Consider the following 19,952-nt stretch of genomic DNA (forward strand, 5'->3'; position numbering starts at 1 on the left):
ACACACACACACACACACACACACACACACACACACACACACACACACACACACACTAAATGTACTTTTTAAATGTAAAGTTCTCATACAACTTTTTGAAAAAATAACCAGTAGGTGAGAAAGCTCCTTTTAAACTTTCACAAAATTTCTCATAAATGGTAAGTAAACGGTCACAGTCCAACACTAAAGAAACACAAAATGTTAAAGAAGCACACATTAAAAACCAAACAAAACTGTTCTTCATTAATCACCCTAGCAAAAACTAAATGAGGTAGTATGTGGTGTCTGTCAATATAAGAACAGGGAAAATAGAGGGCAGTTTTAACAATCTCTCAGAACTGTGAGTACAGACATTGAAGACAAAGTCCAAGGCTAGCAATGAGCTCACGTGGTTGCAAATCATGTAGGTGTTCATTACCATAGTACTTAGAAAACAGAAAATCTAAATGTCCACAATAAAAACCTGGGTAAACAGACAACTACAAAAGTAAGTGCTTTGAAGTTTCATTTTTAAATATATATATATGGAAATGAAAACATGTTTAACATATTAAATGATAAACACCAAGTCCATCCGCATTTTCAAGTAAAAATAAGTGATATGTACATGCACAGAAACATAAACTACTCAAAGATGTTTGATAAGCTGGGCTCAATGGTCCACACCAGTAAGCACTCAGAGAGGCAGAGGCAGGCAGTTCTCCGTTAGTTCAAGGCCAGCCTGGTCTACAAAAGGAGTCCAGGACAGTCAAGGCTACACAGAGAAACCCTGCCTCAAAAAACAAACAAACAAAAAAAAATAGTTTTATATCAACTGTCTCTACATAGTCCAAATGGAACATGGAGAAAACTTGGCTTTACTATTTGAGCTTTTCTTAATATAAGATTTTTTTTTACACACACACATATAACTTCAACAACCCTTTTAAAAGGAACTCAACAAAAGATCTCACATTGAACAATAAAGACACAAACTTCAAGATACTTTTTTTTCAAACATTTACTGAACACAACACCATTTTTCCTTTTACACAGCAAAGTTGTTAGTTTCAAATTAGCTGAGCCATTAGGACTGTCAATTGCCATGAAATCAAAGGTGATTCTACATGTCAAACTCAAAGAGAAGGCATCATGCAATACACAAGTCACTGATAGGCCTCGGTGCAGTCAGCAAGGTCACTGTGCTTCATAAAGTCGCGTCGATGGCCTGACAAGAGTGAACGACAGAACATCACCAGCTCATAGTTAGCCACGGTGAAGGACTGGACTACAGCTATGGAGCCCCTCTGCACCGAGGACTGCAGGACGCGGTGAACATTACAAAGGACAGTCTTGTCAATAGGTTACGGCCAGATTTACTCCCCAGCTAGGTACCACTGAAAGACTGGTTAGGAAAGCTTGGAGGGAGGGGTCCCCTCATCTTTTTTTCTCTACCAATTACTGAGCAACAACAAAAAAAGCCATGCACACATTTTACAATACCTGGTAAGAAATAGATACAAAGCCTGTCTGTTTCCTCGCCTAGCCTGACTCTTCATGCCTTCATTTTCTGAGAGGCTACTCATCCCCATGACTCACCACTAAAGGAAAGCTGTCAGTAATTTAGCAGTATTCACTCCTGTACACACATCAAAGATACCTTCCCCATAACCATCAAGAAGCCACTGTCCCTTCCCTACACACTAACACAAAGGTACACTCCACACACCTAGGACTAGAGACCACATTTACTTTACATTTGTAAAAGTCATGTATCAGCATTGTCACTATAGGATTTGTCCCAGACACCAGGGTTGGTATGGGGCTGCTGTATGCCTGGCCCATCTTGGGCAGGTCTGCCAGAAACTTCTAAGTGCCTCCATGCACGTACACAGTGAGGGACTGTCAGATGACATCCAGAGTGGAACTGTGCATTTTCAAAATGGGTGTGGGCACAGTTTAGAATCTGGACTGAAATCAGTTCACAGAGCAAAAGGTAAGAGGGTTTAACTCCTCCCTGTTACTGTTGCGGGAAGTTGTAAGAAGGGTGCGCTCCTGCACTGACATCTGGGTGGCTGATTTTTACAACTGTCATGAGGCATAGATACTTTCGCCCACATACTCCTATGAGTCCAGCCACTGGCTGCTTCTCAACCAGCAAAGTGCAGACAATTCAATCCTTTGGCTTCCCTAGTCCAAGAACAAGAAAGCTATTTTGCCTGAATTGTCCAAAGCAACCTCATTTTGAGGCACTGCCTCAACTACAACAAAGGACTGCTCTCTGGAACTTAAGTTTTCAGAAACATACATCTACTCCGGTGCTGCCTTTAGGGAGGTGTTGCTCCCTAACCATAGTTTATGTCAAACAATGCTGCCATGCCTAAGCCCTCACAATCATTATTCATCAACTATTAGCATTAATGAGATCAATCAAAACCCCTCTCAAAAACTAGCAAAACCAAAGCTTTGGCACGTGGCTGCTTTTTGGTTTGTGTGTTTAGTCCCCACAGAGAATCTCCAGGTGGTTGAGCTGTGAGAGCAATCAGAGTGGACTGTAAAAATGTCAGTCTTTTTTCAGCAAGGAAGATGGGTTTGCTGCCCAGACTGGGGTTAGTTACTGAAGCGCAAGTGTCCAACTCCTAACTGCATGGAAAGCAGAAAGCACCCCATGCACTCCTGGCTATGTGACAATTTACACGACAGAGAAGTGTTCTAGGGAAATCACAAACACTGCCGAAGAGGTGTTACAGTTCAAAGCATGATTCTACCAATAACAAACATTAAACAACAGACATGGCTGCAACAGAAGACAGCTCAGTGAGCTAGCTACAAAGCTACCACCTTTCACTTACTTATTTTTCTTTAAAAACAAAGTTTATGGAACATTTGGCTGAGCATATTTTCAAAGAATTCTACCAAAAACACCTAATGAAAAAAACAGGCATGAAGATCACTTCTTCCGATAATGGCTTTATACAGGTGTCCCACAATGCAGATCTGGAGCGCTGGTACAGACAGAATTAGACTCTCAGCAAGAGCGCACAATGTGCAACTATACAATAAACAAATCTGGCTAGTTTGCCACCAGCACGGATGAGTTCACGCCACCCTTGTCAGCACTGTCTTCCCTCCTTCAAAAGCTGTCCTTAAATTCTATGTCTGAATATGCACATCTTATCATCTTCATATATAAATAATGTATGGAACAGTGTTGGTCCTGGGTAGTGACAGGGGAAAACGTTGTTAAAGCATGCAGCATTATCTGATATTTTAAAAAATGAAGCCAACTGAACACTAAGTGTCACAGCTATTCCTCACTGTCCTCATCAGGACTGAGTCCAAAAGAAAGACCTGACCTGAGCCTGGGAAGGGGCAGGGCTGACTCACCTTGTGCAGTATGTCATTTCTTCCGGGACATTGAGAGCTGCCCGAACAAGGAGAGACAGGAGGATGGCTCTCAGAAGTTCCCAAATTAGGGTCATTCCAACACCTCCCTTTCAGCCATCAGAAAAGCCTTGTAAACTCTCAAGTTAGGAAAATAGAAATCTATTAGCATAGAAGAATTCACCACCAAAACATTCCTAACTGAAGCAAGAACACACACAAAGCACAATTAGAGCAACTGGGTCTCACACCCTTGGAGCAGGAAGCTTCAAGTCTCCCCTCCTGCCCACCCAGGTATCTCATTTTGTGGGGTATCTGTTTAAGGTGCTGATTTTGGCGTGGTTGCTTTACACTGCTTCAACGGCAACCATTCTCCTACATGTTAAAAGCAAATCCACAGGTAAAATGTTTGTGAAATCTTAAAGGTTTAAAGTTTTTATCTGATGTTGCATCATGACAAGGCTTTTCACTAAAGGAAAACAAGAAGCTGCGGGTCTGCATTTATGGTACCATGCACTAGGGGTAGCTCAGGCATTTGTTTGGCACTAGAGAAAATTACAGAAACTAGTTTTACTTTCATTATCATTCCCAGCCTCAGTAGAAGCTGGTGCTCCTTCAACTTGAATTTCTGTGATGCTTAAAGAGGAAAATCACAGAATACTCTTGAGTTGAAATGTTGCTGATAAAAGAAAGCAAAAAACAAAAACCTCCGTGTCGCATTCAGTGATAGAAAAGTCGACAGCTGAGATATACCTTTCGTGTGGCATTGAGAATCATTTCCTTATCAAATACTTCATTTCCTATACCCTACTCCTGGTTTTCCTACATCTTACAATGGACTAAGTAAAAAAACATCAGATGTGTGTCCTCATTCCTTCTCATCTTACACCTAATTAGGGAGATAGAAACCCCTTCTGGAAAGGCAGTTTCCAAATTTTAAAGATACAACACAAGAAGAAAGGGCTAGAAAAGGACAAAACACGATGTCTAGCTATACTGTGACAATGTTTCATAGTACAGTGTGCTCCTTATTTATTATGCCTGTGAGCCAAATCAAATGCATGACTGCAGTTTAGATCCGTCAACAGAAACCAGAAGAATTCAAGCCTAAGGGTGGAATCTAGCAGTGTCTACAAGGTTGAGACCACCAGTTAGAAGACACTACCCAGCAGAATGCCATGGTTTCCATGAATTCGACTTTGCAACAATGACTGCACATCAGTTTCAATTAACCAGTAGCTAAGTGTTTCAAGTCCTCCTGCTATAAGATGTGCGGTAGCCCTCCGCACACACCGGGAGAGCGAGAGCCATCCACGCAGGGCTCCAGCACCTCCCACTGCTCTCAGTCTTCCTTTAGTTCATTTTCTTCACGAAATCCTCAAAACTGCTGCACAGATGACATGCCGACATCAGCTTAACAGAAGTACTATTGTAGGCAGCTGTTTAAAACATCAATTTTAAAACATCATCAATTTTCAATCACAAATGCCCCCTATTACACAAAATCTCTTACATTCATTCCTTTAAAAAAGAAAAAGAAACAAACAAAATGTCCAAACACCTTCCAGTTACACCTGAACAGTGCTGCTGTTTAGTGTGCTGAAATCAATACCACATGAGAAAAGGGCCAAACGGAACCAAGGACGGACGGATGGGCTGAAAGGATAGTGGAAAGAAAAGGAGAATTTACAAACACATAATTCTATTGTCTGTGATTAAAGTCCTTTACTTTTTAGCACCACATTAAACGATTTTACACATCCAGTCACTTAATGAAATCCAACAAACTCTTCAAGAGTCCGGGGGATCTGGTCTTGGTAGTTAATGTCATTGGCCCGAACTGCTCGGGCAGCCAGGCACTTGAGGCTCATCTTCATCTGAGTTTTCAGTAGTATCTCAGACACCCCAGTCGTACTTTTGTCTAATGGAGTCTTATTCTGCTTGTTTGTCATGTCGGTGTGAGCGCCAGCCTCCACAAGGCTGATGATGATGGAGTGTAATGTCAGAAAATCGCTGATGGGCCTGTTGTACTGGACGATAATGTGGAGGGCACTGTTCCCCTCATTATCCACAGCATTCACCTCCGCGCCACAGTCCAGCAGGAGCTTTGTGACCAGTGCATTGGGAAAGCTGCAGACATCGTTGGTGTGGAAATCATCAACTGGTGTGTTTGAGTTGACAGCTAGGTGCAGCAAAGTGAACCCTTCCCGCGTCCTAGGGTCCAGGTGAATCAGGTTGTAGATCTGCTTGTTAATTCTGCACTGGTCTTCTTCACTACACTGTGTCTTAGTGGAGATGCACACCAGGTACAGAAAGGTATAGAGGTTACACTCATAGTTGTCCATGGCACTGTGGACATCAGCATCGGAGATGGTTTTAACTCTGTTCATGCTCTGCTCTATTTCCAAAACACTGCACCTCAAAACGCATTCTATGTCTGGGGCCTTCACAGCTTCGTTGAGGTGTATCATCTGCGAGAAGACTTGCGCGAACCGCAGCAGGTCCTTGTGGGTGTTCCTATTACCTTTCTGCCTGAGATGCAGTGCATGAAGCCACAATTTGATGCACTGCTCGAACTCCATGTTATCAGCATAGACGGCCCCTCTGTAAATGATGGGGTGGGAAACATCAATGTTGTCAGCACCTAAAATCCGTTCCCGAACTATAAGACCCTCCATGTGAAGAGCGTCTCTGTCTTGCCGAATGGCTTCCAGTTCCTGGGGGTTCCTACACTCAGTTCTGTTCCCATAAGCATGGATGGGTGGGAGGACCTCTTTTTCAAAAATGTTGTCACCATCCTGAAACCTCTCCAACATGGCTAAATATAAGTAGTGGTATGTCTTCATGATGTCATAGTTCTCACGGTCATTTGCAAAGGAGGCACCTAAGAGCTCCAAGGCTTCAATCCGACTTCTGCGGTCACAATCAGCATGAGAGAGCAACAGTTCAACGACATCAGCTTTACAGCTTTCAGCAGCTACTTTCAACGGTGTCATCCCATGGCCATTCACCACTATTGCAGCTCGCCATTTTATCAGCTCTTTCACGATGTCAATGTGACCAGCTTCAGCTGCAAAGTGCAATGCTGTGGCTCCACAGTGTGCTTTGGCATTGGGATCAGCGCGCTGTTCTAAAAGGTATCTAACCACATCTGTGTGCCCCTTATATGCTGCAATCATTAGGCAGGTGTTGTCATACTTGTTGGCAATGCTGATATTGGCATTATTTTCAACCAAATATTTTACAATGTCCAGTCTGCCATCAAAACATGCTGCCCGCAATGGGGTCGAGTTAGTGACTGTGGTGTGGTTCACATTGGCTCCATGGCTGACTAGAAGTTTAACAACTTCAAAATGTCCGGCTCCCGCAGCACACCAAAGAGCAGTGGCACCATCAATGACATACCTACACACAGAAAGAACAATAGTCAAACAATGGGTTCATGGGCCCTCACATGCTTTAAAGGGTGCATTCACAGGCACTAACCAAAAATCCACTCTCAAACATTAATAAAGTTTCAGTTTGGGTAAAAATAAAACCAAGTAATTTCAGCAAAGCATCTGACCTAGCATGGGATCAATAAAATTACTGCTGTTATTTTAAAGGACAATTCTTTAAATCTGAAGAATTCTCTCTACTACCATCAATATACTTCAGAAAACGCAAGAGAAGCTGGCAAGATTGGCTCATTGGGAAAATACATGCTGTGCAAGCATGAGGGCCTAAGTTCCAATCTCCGGAACACACTTAGTGCCGAGAGTGACAAGTGTCTAACACCACAGTGTTCCTACATGAGGTGGGAGGGGGAGACAGGAGACTCCCCAGAAGCTAGTAATGGGCCAGCACGGCAGGCATAGACCCCATCTAACAACAACCTGTATCAGGGAGGAAGGTGAGGACCAATGCCACACACAGCTTTAACACCAACAAACACAAAGCATGCAAGTGCAGAAGGAGTATCTGGGGTCTATGTTCAGGCACTCTTCGGCGCACAGCATGATTTGCCTCTTAGTAGACCAGGGACCCTCCAGGGGCCAGTTTTCCCATTTAAGGAAACAGCTCCAGTTCCTACACAATTTCTGTTAGATGCCGCTTTAGGGTTGGGGGAAGCTGCAGATGACAGCAGCCCTAAAACAGCGGTTCTCAAGCTGTGGTTCACAACCCCTCAGGCAACCCTCCATCTCTAAATATATTTACATTATGATTCCTAACAGCAGCAGAATTAGTTATGAGGTGTGGGGCGTCAGCACAACACGAGGAACTGTATTAAAGGGTCACAGCAATAGGACAGTTGAGAATACAGGAAGCTGCATCCTGCTTTCCTTTAGGAAAGGTGCGGGATGGCAGGAGGCACATGGAGACTTAGTAAGCAAATATGCTCACCATGTAAATATTATGCTGTATAAAAATGTGTTTTAGCATGCTATGTCCCAAATGGAAGGTTAGTATGTGTGTGTACTATGTGTCTGTATATATTCCTGAAGCAAATCATTATGAGAAACAGCTAAGCAAGAAACAACTAGCATTTGGGAAACTACCCAGGCACCTGCCTGACTGGACACTGTGGACACTGAGGGTTTAGTTACCAGTTACTCAGTGAGCCTTTGTAACAAGCAGGGTTTGCAACCTCTACAAAGTTAGGCTCTTCTGACGAGTCCAACCTTTCCCATTTTTCCCATCTCCTTTTCCTAATTTTAATCTTACTAATAACAGTTTCATGGAACCTAAAGAAGATTTTGCTAAAGATATTTAAAATTACTGTGCTAGGACCAGTCAGTAAGTATACCTGACAGTGTTAGGAAAGAAAGATGACCAAATAATTATTCACCAGTACAATTAAGCACACCAAAGATCTATTAATGAGCTTCACTGCACAACCTTATGCTGTGACACAGATCAAATTACAGCCCCCACAAAGCAAGAGGGCAACTCCCACAATGCATCTCCAAAAGTCAGATCATCACAGCCTGGGCACCTCCCTGCCTCTTAGAAATTATAGCTCTTATGAAAGAGGTTCAGCTCTGGGCAGGCTGACCTGCTCTTCTGCCTTCTACCATCTGGAAAGACAGCATTCTTCTCTGCAGAATGCAGCCCTTACCAGATAACCAAACTTCCCTTCATCTTGAATGTTCATTGTAAGAATCATCCAGACTTGTTGTGTTAAGTGTATGTATGTGTGTGTGTGGTGTGTGTGCTGCAGATGCCACTGAACATCTGGAAATGAGAGAACAACTTAAGGCAGTTAGTTCTCTCCTTGACCACGTGGGTCCCAGGAATGGAACCTAGATGATCAGGTCTGGCCATTGTGATTTTTACTGGCTGAGCCATCCCACTGGCCCTGTATGTTTTTGATACAATGTGTTAATACCAGTCTAAAAAAGTCCTTTTGAAATAGAAACAAAATGTACTATTTCCTTGCAGTTGGTATTTTATGTTCAAAGCTCTTTGAATATTTGGGTGTATTTGGTGCTATGTAAACCTAATAGTTATCTACAAGATGAGCATGATAATAGTATCTACCACTTAGGGCTACTAGCAGGCTATTGTAAAGACTGAGCTATATTGCATACTGAGTAGTTAGTACAGTTCTAGAAACACTGTAATATTTTGCATGAACAATTTGATGCATTTGAGCTACTCTTTAAAGTCAAGCGTACCTCTTTAAGTCTATACAGCTTAGAATTACAAACCTAGTAAAATTCACAAACTTTTAAAAATGTAAATCTGTATTTATTGCATGCACATATATTTGTGTGTTGTGGTACACGCACACAAAGATGAGGACATCAGAGGACAACTTATGGGAGTTGGTTCTCTTTCCTACAATGTAGGGTCTGCAAACTGAACCTGGCAACAAGTGCCTTTATCTACTGAGCCATCGCACCAGCTATGAATCTTCAGGGTTCATATATGGACTTATTTTTTGATCCAGGTATACATTTTGATCACCCTAACTGTTCTGTGCCTCTTCGCAGTCAGTTCCGCCCTAGATCATTTGCCTGCAATGTGAATTTCCTATTAATGAAATTATACAGCATACTCCTTCATATGTGCCTTTTTTTTTTTTTTTTTTTTTAACTAACTATATCTGTGAGATTTTTCCAGTTAGGTGTTTCTGCAACTTCTTTTTGAATGCTATGTAGTATTCTGTTGTGTGAGTATTCTAGTTTACTTATCCATTGTCCTCTTAGTGGACATTTTGGTTTCCAGAGGTTGACTTTTATGAATAAAATTATTCTAAAAACTCTTTCTTGGTTTTGTTTGTTTCAGACAAGAGTCTCAGTATATAGTGTTTTCTAGGCCCTAATCACCCCGCCCTCTAGAAGATCAGTAAATGCTCTTAACTACAAGCCATCTTTCCAGAAACATTTTTTTGTCTACCATGTGAAGTAAGAACAAGGCTCATTTTCTCCCATACTGATTGCTAATTGCTCCAGCACTGTTTACATAGAAAATGTGCCTCCTAGTTGAATCCCACTGGAGTTTTTCTTTCCCTCCATAGACTGGGGGCTTGAATCCAGGGTAGCATACCCCCTAGGTAAGCACTCTACCACTGACCTACACTCCCAGTCCCACCAGAGCCTCCCGAGTGTGAGTCTACTTACGAAATGTTCTCTTGCATCAGCAACAGTTATGGTAGTTCCTTATTTTCTCTTCAAAATTATCTTTAGTTACTTTTCCACATCCTTTTAGTTAGAGTTGGCCATATGTGCAAATGCACACGTGGCCTGCTAAGAGTGTGCTTTGGGTAACCGCAAATGTGTAGATAGATCCCTCTGATGGGGTATTCACTCCAAGGCTACTGAGACTTCTAAACCATGAACTAGGAGTTGTTTTTCCCTGTTTATTGTTATCTTCTGTTTCTCTTAAAGAAACTTTGTAATTTTCAATGCAGATGTCTTGTACATTTTTCATTTGGTTTACTACTAGAGTGACTATTTTATAATACTACTACAAATGGTGTGTTGTGACAATGAAAACATTTTAATTGAACTATATATATATACATATATATGTATATATTCACATACATATATACACATACACATATATATATATATACACACATATATATATATTTTATGGCTTTGTTTTCTCAACACAGTGTTTATTTATTATGTATAGTATTTTGCCTGCTTTTACATTTACACACTAGAAGAGGGCGCCAGATCTCATTACAGATGGTTGTGAGGCACCATGTGGTTGCTGGGAACTGAACTCAGGACCTTGGGAAGAACAGCCAGTGCTCTTAACCTCTGAACCACCTCTCCAGCCCCTGAACTCTGTATATTAAGTGAAAATTTAGATATACTAATTTTAATTAAAATGAATTTTAATTAGACAATTGTTGGTAAAAGGCACAGTTGGCAATCATGAAGCTATTGCTTATCTAACATTTTACTGACTCCTCCAACTTTTTTCTTTTGGTGATTTTTCTACGATAAGCTAACCTCGAAATAGCTCAGGCTGGCCTTAACCTGGCAATCCTCCAGCCAGCCCCGAGTATTAAGATTAAAAGCATGTACCATCATGCCTAGTCCTGATTAATTCCTTAGTTTATAAACAATGAAAATAAGAGTAGTATTTTAAGCATGTGCCTAAATGGGAGTCTGAGACAGGAAGATAAGGTTGTAGGCAGCCTTTGATGTAAAGTGAGCCAGTATTTATTATCCTTCCCCCCAAAAAATAAAAATTATTTTGCTTTATTTCATTTTTGAGACAGGGTCTCACTATATAGCTGTTGTCTGGTCTGGAACTTACTTTGTTCCAGGACTCAACTGGCTCATGTCTCTGTGTCACAAGTGAGAAAAGGTAATATATTTTAATTGCTAATGTTAAAAATAATGTAAAGGACCAATTTTAATGTAACATTTCTTGAGATTTAAATACCTTATATTTGTATTCCTAGCACAGAGCAATTTCATATGTTAAAACCAATATAGGGCCTAAGAATGCAGCTCAGTTGTAGAGTGTTTGAAGAACATGTGCAAGGCCCTAGTTTTAACCTCTAGCACCCTATCTACACACACACACATACACACACATACACACACACAAGCAACAGCTTCACAAGCCAGTACAAGGACACATTGTAACTAACCGCGTTAATACCAACATCTACTAACTTCATATATATTCTAGGAACCAAACCCAGGTTCTGTGGAAGCGAAAAACAAACTCTTTAACAGTCAAGCCATTTCTCCAGGCCCCTCCTTTAAGCATGAGGAAATGAAACAATAAGCAATTAGAATATTTTCCTGACATGAAATTTCCCATAATCTATGGTGAAAATTAAATTTCAGGCAAACATGCATTTCACTTGATTTTTTTTAAATTATTAAGGTGGTAGCACCTCAATAATATCAGCACTTTGAAGGCAGAAGCTGGTGGATCTCTGCGAGTTTGAGGTAGACTGTTCCAGGACAGCCAGAACTACACAGAAAAACTCGATGTCTTGAAAACCAAAATAATGCACTGGAGAGATGGCACAGAGGTTAAGAGCACTGGCTGCTCTTCCAGAGTTCCTCAGTTCAATTCCCAGCAACCACATGATAGCTCATGATCATCTATAATGAGATCTTGTACCCTCTTCTAATATACAGGCATACATGCAGGCAGAATAGTATACACATAATAAATAAAATTTTAAAACCATAATAATAATAATGGTAATATTTTTTGTTTTATTATTTAGGGGGCTGGAGAGATGGCTCAGGGGTTAAGAGCATTGTCTGCTCTTCCTGAGTTCCTGAGTTCAATTCCCAGCAACCACATAGTGGCTCCCAAACATCTGTAATTGGGCCCTCTTCTGGTATACAGGCACAGACAGACAGAATATTGCACCATAATAAAAATAAATAAATGCATCTTTTTAAAAAAATTATTTAGTGTATATATGCAAACGGATGCACATCATGACATGAATGAGATTAGAGGACACCTTGCAAGAACTGGTTCTCTCCTTCCATCTTGTGTATTCCAAGAATTAACCAAGTCCTCAGACTTGGTAAGCACCCTTCCCCACTAAACCATCTTGCTAGACCTTCACTTCTTATAATAGAAAGTACTTGATCACTTTACCATTTTTCCTTTATTCATATAGAAATACAACAGGAACTATGGAACAGTTCCAATTACCTACTCTTTTGTTTGCTCCTTTGCATGCACATATGTGTATGGTACACATGTATGTATGTATGTTTTTACTGAGTCAACTAAAATTCAAATATTACTTCACAAAGTCTCTATGTATGTTTGTGTGCATGTATGCACATGTGTGTATAACTTATATAGCCCTAAAACAAAAATACCATTTTTAGCAGAATATAAAAATATAATAAAATTAATGCACCATTTACTGAGTTCCTTTTAGACAATCACTGTATTACAGTAATCTTGGAGCTGGTGAGATGCTCAGGCAGTAAAAGCACTTGATGCAAAATCCTCTCAGCTGAGTTCAAGCCCTGAAACCCACATTTTGAAAGAATTATTATTAATAATGTAAAAAGCCAAGATTCAAATGGGACTAGCAGGCTGCACACACAGCTCAACAACAGAAGTAACGAGACCCTACCTCAAAAACAAGGTGGATGACAACATAAAACTAAACTGTTTAAACACTGATCTTTCTAGTCTTGATCCGAAACTGTAATGCAATTCCCTACTATATAATCTGATCAATTCAATCTCTTCAAGAACAAAGTTATTCATGAGGCATAGAGATTTTACTATTGAAATGTTTCTACAACTGATTTCCTGGTTCTGCTTGAAATGGAAATACATGGTTCAAGCACTGGGAACAAAAATGAAAACTCATTAGATGTGCATGATCAGAGCCTTAACTAAAGTCCTGGAAATCATTCTCAAGACCAACGGGGCTCCCTGACACATTTGCCAATGTTTTTCTAAGCAAAGGTGGAAGATGTGGTCCTCCTGCTTTTCCTCTCACTGGCTTTGAAAATAAGAGCACTCAGCATTGTCCTACCTTGCGCTCTCCCACTCATGTCTCAGCAAACTGGGTCAAGAACAAGTGTTTCCCAAACTAGCACAAAGGAGTCAGACCCCCAGTACCTACCCAGGTCAGCACAATTACTCCACAGCTGCAGGATGGCTTCCCTTTGCTCTGTTCCCCTTCTGTGGCATTTTTGAAGCTTCCCACCACCAACTGAATGTTGTTTTTCATTCCCTCAAGGAGCTCTTCCCTACTCAACCTCTATCAACTTCAGTGTTTACATCCTAGGCCATAAGCAAAATAATCTCAAATATTACTCCAGGACTCTAATTACTGACATGAGGCTAGATCCAGGTGGTGGTCCCTCTAGGTCCTCTAGAGCAGTGGTTCTCAGCCTTCCTGATACTCTGACCCTTTAGTTACTCATATTGTGGTGACCTCCAACCACAAAATTATTTTTGTTGTCATTACTTTATAACTGTAATTTTCCTACTTTTATAAACCATAATAAATATCTGACAAGTAGGATATCTGATATGTGACCTCTGTGAAAGGACTGTTGGATCCCCACAACCCACAAGCTGATAATCATTGCTCTAAAGCTTATACTATGAATCCACTTTGGTTTCCAAGAGGTTATAAAAACTTTTAGGTGAAATACAGTATGATGGTTTGTCAACTACATGGGACCACCTACGAGACAAGCCTCTAGGCACACCTGTGATGGAGGGATTATTGAGGCTCTGGATATGCCTAAAAGGGACTTTGTTGATGTGGGGAGGCTGAGGGAGAACAGTCCACACTGAGAGCAGCCAACATCTTTCCCAGCTGGTTCCTGAGCTGAGCACCAGCAATCATCACTCTCTGCTTCCTGACTGTGGATGTGATATGATGCTTCCAGCTCCTGCTGCCTCTCCATCTTTATGATGGACCCTTGCACTGTGAGCTGAAACAAAATCTTCTTCCTTGAGTTGCCTGTTAGAATATTTTATAGCAACAGGAAAAGAAACTAAGATACACAGAGTTTAAAAACAGCAAAAATCAAGGAAACAAACTAAAACCTAAAGTGGGTGTGACAGCACATACCAGTAATCCCCACACCAGGGAGGACTTTGAGTTTTAGGCCAACTTGGGCTATCTAACAAGTCCTTGTCTCAAAAATATCTGACACAAATAATTTTAATAGCTGTGTCTCTCTTAGACAAATATACACACAAAACACATCAAAACTCATCATTATATGAGCACTGCTGTGCAAAATGAAACTAAAATGTGAGGTAATGAAACTAAATGCTACAGGCAAGTTATCAAGCAAATAACTAAATTTTTAAAAGACCATGTTTAGTAAGTAACAGGATAGATGAACAAGTTTGCCTAAAACTTGTGAAGATGGTATATGAATAGCTACAAATTAGAAACATTAAATCTACTTTAGTACACAAAAATAGCCTCATTGGTTCCCACCTGGTCATGGGTGTCAAGTGCCAACAAAATCTAAAGTAAGAGATTAACTTTTCAAAATCCAGCCCCAGGGTGGAGACACATCAAAATGGTAGAACACCACCTAACATGAGTGGAGGCTCTAGGTGCTGGGCTCAGTGCCACAAAAAATTGTTTTTAAAAACAAAAGCTGGGGACTGTTGAGATGGCTCAGCGGTTAAGAGCACTGACCACTCTTCCAGAGGAACCAGGTTCAAATCCCAGTACCCACAAGGTAGCTCACAACTGTCTATACCTCCAAGATCCGACATCTTCACACTGACATACATGCAGTCAAAACACCAATGCACACAAAATTGGGAAAAATTTAATTAACATAAAAAAAAAAAACAACTGGGGATTGGGAGAATACCCCTTTAATCCAGCATTCGGGAGGCAGAGTCAGCTTGGTCTACACAGAGAAACCCTGTCTTGAAACACAAAAAGAGAAAGCTAGCCTGGGCATAGTGAGTGGTACACCTTTTTGACTGCAGTAGTTAGGAGACAATAGCAGACAGATCTCTCTGAGTTCATTCAAGGCCAGCTTGGTCTACATAGCAAGCTCCATGACTGCCAAAGCTACACAGTGAGATCCTGTCTCTAAAAAAGCAAAACAAAATAAAAAGCTAGAAGCTAGAGAGATGGCTCAGTAAGAGCACATACTGCTCTCAGATAGGCCCAGAGTTCAGATCTCAGGAGACACACTGGGCAGCTCAAAATCATCTGCAACCAGAGAATCTGATGCCCTCTTCTGGACTCTCAGATGTGCATACAAACATAATATAAATCTTTTTAAAAATTAATAATAAGCCAAGCACAGCGTTGCAAGCTTGTAATGCCAGCACTCTGGGAGACAAGAGGCAGGCAGATCTATGTGAGTTCTAGGCCACTCTGATCTACAAAGCTGGGGCTGACCAGGACAACCAAGACTACACAGAGAAAATGTGTCTTAAAAAAAACATATAGATAGATAGATAGATAGATAGATAGATAGATAGATAGATAGATATAAAACAAGCCAGCCTTCAATACATGAGTGAGCTTCATGTTGTTATCAGCACTCAGACTAACAGGCTCTAAATGTCTGAAATTAGTGCAGTGAGAAACCATTCTTTTTCTGTTTCTCAAATGTCAAAATATGAGATAAACTGCAAAATCCTCTCAGAGACCTGTGAGCCAGCTGAGATGTGGTCATAAATGTCAATCCTTCTCTTTTATTAACTGATAAGCTTGTCAAAAGTGAAAGACACTCAGATTGTACCTACTACAGGGATTTAAAGAATAAAATAATCACCGGGCACAGTGGTGCATGCCTGTAATCCCAACACTCAGGGAGGCAAAGACAGGAGGATCTCTGAGTTCAAGGCCAGCCTAGTCTACAATGAGAGACCAGGACAGCCAAGGCTACAGAGAGAAATCCTGTCTCATAAAAATAAAATAAAACCAAGCAAAAAAAGAATAAAATACCAAGCTACTTAAACATAGCAGTTCACAGCCATAACAATCCATAGGCTAGTACACACAGCTTCCAGAAGCCTTCTGCAAAACTGCAAATGGTTGCAACACTTGAAGTTACAGTTTCACCAGTCTTTGTGTCTTAGTGTTTGATACGAACATTAAAACCTGATCACTGCATCCTCCCAGTACCCCACTCTCTCAAGTGATCTCTCCATCCTCTCAGTACCAGACACTCAAGTGACCTCTGCATCCTCCCTGGGCCTATCCTCTTCTCTCTATCCTCACAGTATTTCCTGCTCTTCCATGGTTGTCTTTGCTTGGATCTCTTCTTGCAATAGCACTGAAACACTGAAGTACACCAGACTGCTGTCTCCCTTCATGTCCCACTGTTATTTAAAGTACAGCTCAAATACTACCTCCTCTGTAAAGCCCTGATTCTCCATCACTACAAGGCTGAGTACTTCCTTTTTCTCTGTTCTCCCTCAGCAGTCTCAAAGGCTCCTATAAGTCTAAATGGCAGGGCATCTTATGTTTGACTCTGCCCAAACTGTCAGCCTCTACAGTCTCATTTGTCTCTGAATATAGATCCCTACCAAAAGCTTAGCACACAGTAGGTGACTGCAACTGTCTGCTTTAGAACTCCTCAATCTCAGCTGGAGAGATGGCTCAGAGGTTAAGAGCGCTGGCTGTTCTTCCTAAGGTCCTGAGTTCAATTCTCAGCGACCACAGGGTGGCTCACAACCATCTATAATAAGATCTAGTGCCCCCTTCTGGTTTGTAGGCACCCATGCAAGTAGACTACTGTATAAATAAATCTTTAAAAAAAAAAAACTCCTTAATCTCACTAGTTTGTGTGTAATGGTAAACAAGATATTCAGGTACATAGGCTCAAAATTGCATTTCCAATCCCTTCAGGAGTTAGGGGGAGGGTTATTTGTTTTTAATTTTTACTTGGTTTTGAAACAGGGTTCCTGTAGCTCTGGCTGGCTGGCCCCAAATTTACATAATTTTCCTACCTCTCAATGTTGGGATAACAGGCATGCATCACCACACCTGGCAACAGGTTCTTTTAATTATCACCTCAAAATAGCTTTCTCTTTGATGATCCAAGCAGACAGCATTAACCAGAGCTTTCTAAATTCCTGAGAGATCTCTCTTTTCCACCCAGTAGCTCTGCAGCAGCAGCTACTATCGCAGGGATTCACTGCTAACTTAACACACAAGTATTGTACAGTGGGGCCATCCTGCTTCACTCCTCTAGGTGTAGGTAAGGTTGCGAGATGCTAAAAATTTCCAGGACACAGAAGCCAATGGGGAAAAACAAACATTAGTTTGCTATCTTTGCTCAACACCACCTTCCTACTATCTACAGCAGCACCAAAGATGCCAAGACCCAGGAGCTGGCATTTCATTAGAATGTAGCAGACCACTCGTTTTCCTCCCATTGAAAACAGAACCAAAGGCTTTTACTGTTTAAGAAAAAAAAAAAGGCAAACAAAATTTAACATTTCCCTAGTCATCTTTAAAAAAAAAATACTTTAAAGAACACATCTATAATCCCAGCATTTAGGAAGCTGAAGCAAGAAGCCGGTGGATTCCAGGCTAGCCTGTGATATGGAGCAAGACCTGGTTTTGAAAACCAGAATAATAGGTAAAAATAGGTAGGTAGGTAGGTAGGTAGGTAGGTAGGTAGGTAGACAGACAGATTGACAGTAGCTGTAATGTGCCAGTTATTCAGCAAAGAAAAAAAAAGTCAAACATGATGACTCTCGAAAAATAAGTACAATTAACCCCAAAAAATAAAATTTGACTAGAACAATAGTAATTTCTTAACGATATTAACTGTGAAGCCTTCCCACCTTATCACCCTACAGAATGTAATTTAGCAATTCTACATGAGGTCCAGAGACATCTGTGCAGGCAAAAAATACCTGCCAGCGATGTGGAAGAGTCAGAATCGTGTCTAGAGATGCCGGGCTATGAGACGAAATCAAGAGTCTGTGTCTACTGCTCATTGCAGAGGCTTATTTTAACCCAAATCCCCACCGATCTGCTTTCAGGCTCGTTCCGACCACACCGGGTACAAAATGGAGTAGTTAAATAAAGCACCAGAAGGTCCCCAATTTTAATTGCTGATCTCGTTAATTTCCGATCTCGGTTAGGCCAGTGCTGATAGAAGGTATAAAAACCTAGATGGGCAGCCACCACTCCGACACTGCGTGTTCGCTGACTAATGGAGACTATAGATCCCAAGACCCAGGGTGTGGCTACCACCTACAGGGAGAACAGGGTAGGAGCCGATAAGAAAAGATAGCAAAACATAGCCTTGGAAGATGAGGTGGGCATGGATGGGGCAGAGGGAGAGATGGAAAGGAAGAAGTGAGTCCGCACATAAAGACAGGGTGAGGGAGGGGAGGACCCAGGACATGGGAGGTCCGCGAGCGTGGAGGGACGCTGGAGTTGGGATGTACCTACCCGTCGAAGCGGACGGTGCCTGTCTGCTGGGTCTGCACACGGTAGTGTTCTAACAGCAAGCGCACCACCTTGGCGTGCCCATTTCGGGCTGCGATGATGAGGGGTGTGGAGCGCTGTCCCCCCTGCTGGCTGACATAGCCCAGCAGGTAGCGGATATCGCTTTCCGACCGGTTAAGGAGCAAGGCAGCCAGAGTGAGCACCTTGCCCTCGCTGGCCGCCTTGTACACATAGCCAGCCAGGCCCTCCATGGCCGCCGCCAACTCCAACACCCGTTTGGTCGCCACCGCTGCTGCTGCCTTGCGCCCCCGGAGGCCGCGTCCGCCAGCACTTCAGACCCGGGCCCTCACAGCCCATTCAACAGGGCGCCGCCGCCGCCGCGCCCAGGCAGCAGCGCGACCCAGCGAGGGCGGAGACACAGAGGGGGCTGAGCGCCGTGACCCGGCCCGGGCGAGGAGGAGGACGGTCAGGGCCGCCCCCGAGGCCCCAGGCACCGGCCCTGGGCCGAGGGGATCTCCATGGCGGCCGCCGCCCCGGGCCTCAGGCCGCCTCCTTCCTGCGGGCTGCGACAGGCGCGCGCCCGAGCTACGGGTCGCCGCTTGGGTCTCGAGAGGCCCGCGCGCGCCCCGATGGCTAGCGATGTGCACGCCTGCCCCGCGCCGGGCTGAGGGCCCGGAACGGTCTCCGCTTCGCCCCTGGCGCAGGAAAACCACGGGCACTCGCCCGCCGGCAATCGGAAGTGTCGGGTGGCGAGGAGGGCTGCCGCAAGCCCCGCGTGGGTGTTCGCGGAACGCTCCGGCAGCACCAGCACCGGAACTTAGGGTGAGAGGAAGGCAGCCCTCGCACACTGGGCGGAGGAAGGGCGGGAAGGCGGGAGTGGGAGGGACGCTTAAGTAGGTATCGCTTCCTAAACCGACCGGCGGGCAAACGAAGCTTTCCTGAAGAACGGTTCCGCTGTGCGCAGTTAGCCGAGCCCTGATTTAGTCTTGAAAGTCCCTAGTGCCCTTGACGCAAGGAGCCATCAACTCGCCTCCTTAGGACCCTGGGATACTTAGTCAAGATTGGGGGCGGAGAGAAGGCTACTGAACTTACCGGCTTGGGAGCACACCCAGTTTTATGATTGATAGTGTGGGATACTGTCTGCCTGTGATGCGCGAGGGGGCGGCGAGGGGAGGGGAGAAGCAAGGAAGGCTAAGAGCACCCAAAAGATCCACTCTTGAATCTCTTG

The 19,952-nt window shown here is 42.8% G+C and overlaps 1 protein-coding gene across 1 annotated transcript; it reads right to left on the reverse strand.

Moving 5' to 3' along the window:
• Window positions 1-982: 982 nt before the first annotated feature.
• Window positions 983-19,438, reverse strand: Fem1b (fem-1 homolog B). Its single transcript, XM_055597059.1, has 2 exons — window positions 18,728-19,438; window positions 983-6,768 (listed from the first exon to the last, which is right to left on the reverse strand). Exons 1-2 carry the CDS (start codon window positions 18,973-18,975, stop codon window positions 5,133-5,135), a joined length of 1,884 nt encoding a protein of 627 aa, XP_055453034.1. The 5' UTR covers window positions 18,976-19,438; the 3' UTR covers window positions 983-5,132.
• Window positions 19,439-19,952: the final 514 nt, after the last annotated feature.

Source organism: Psammomys obesus, unplaced genomic scaffold, assembly GCF_907164565.1.
Source record: "Psammomys obesus unplaced genomic scaffold, mPsaObe1.curated_primary_1811, whole genome shotgun sequence".
Classification (NCBI taxonomy): Eukaryota; Metazoa; Chordata; class Mammalia; order Rodentia; family Muridae; genus Psammomys; species Psammomys obesus.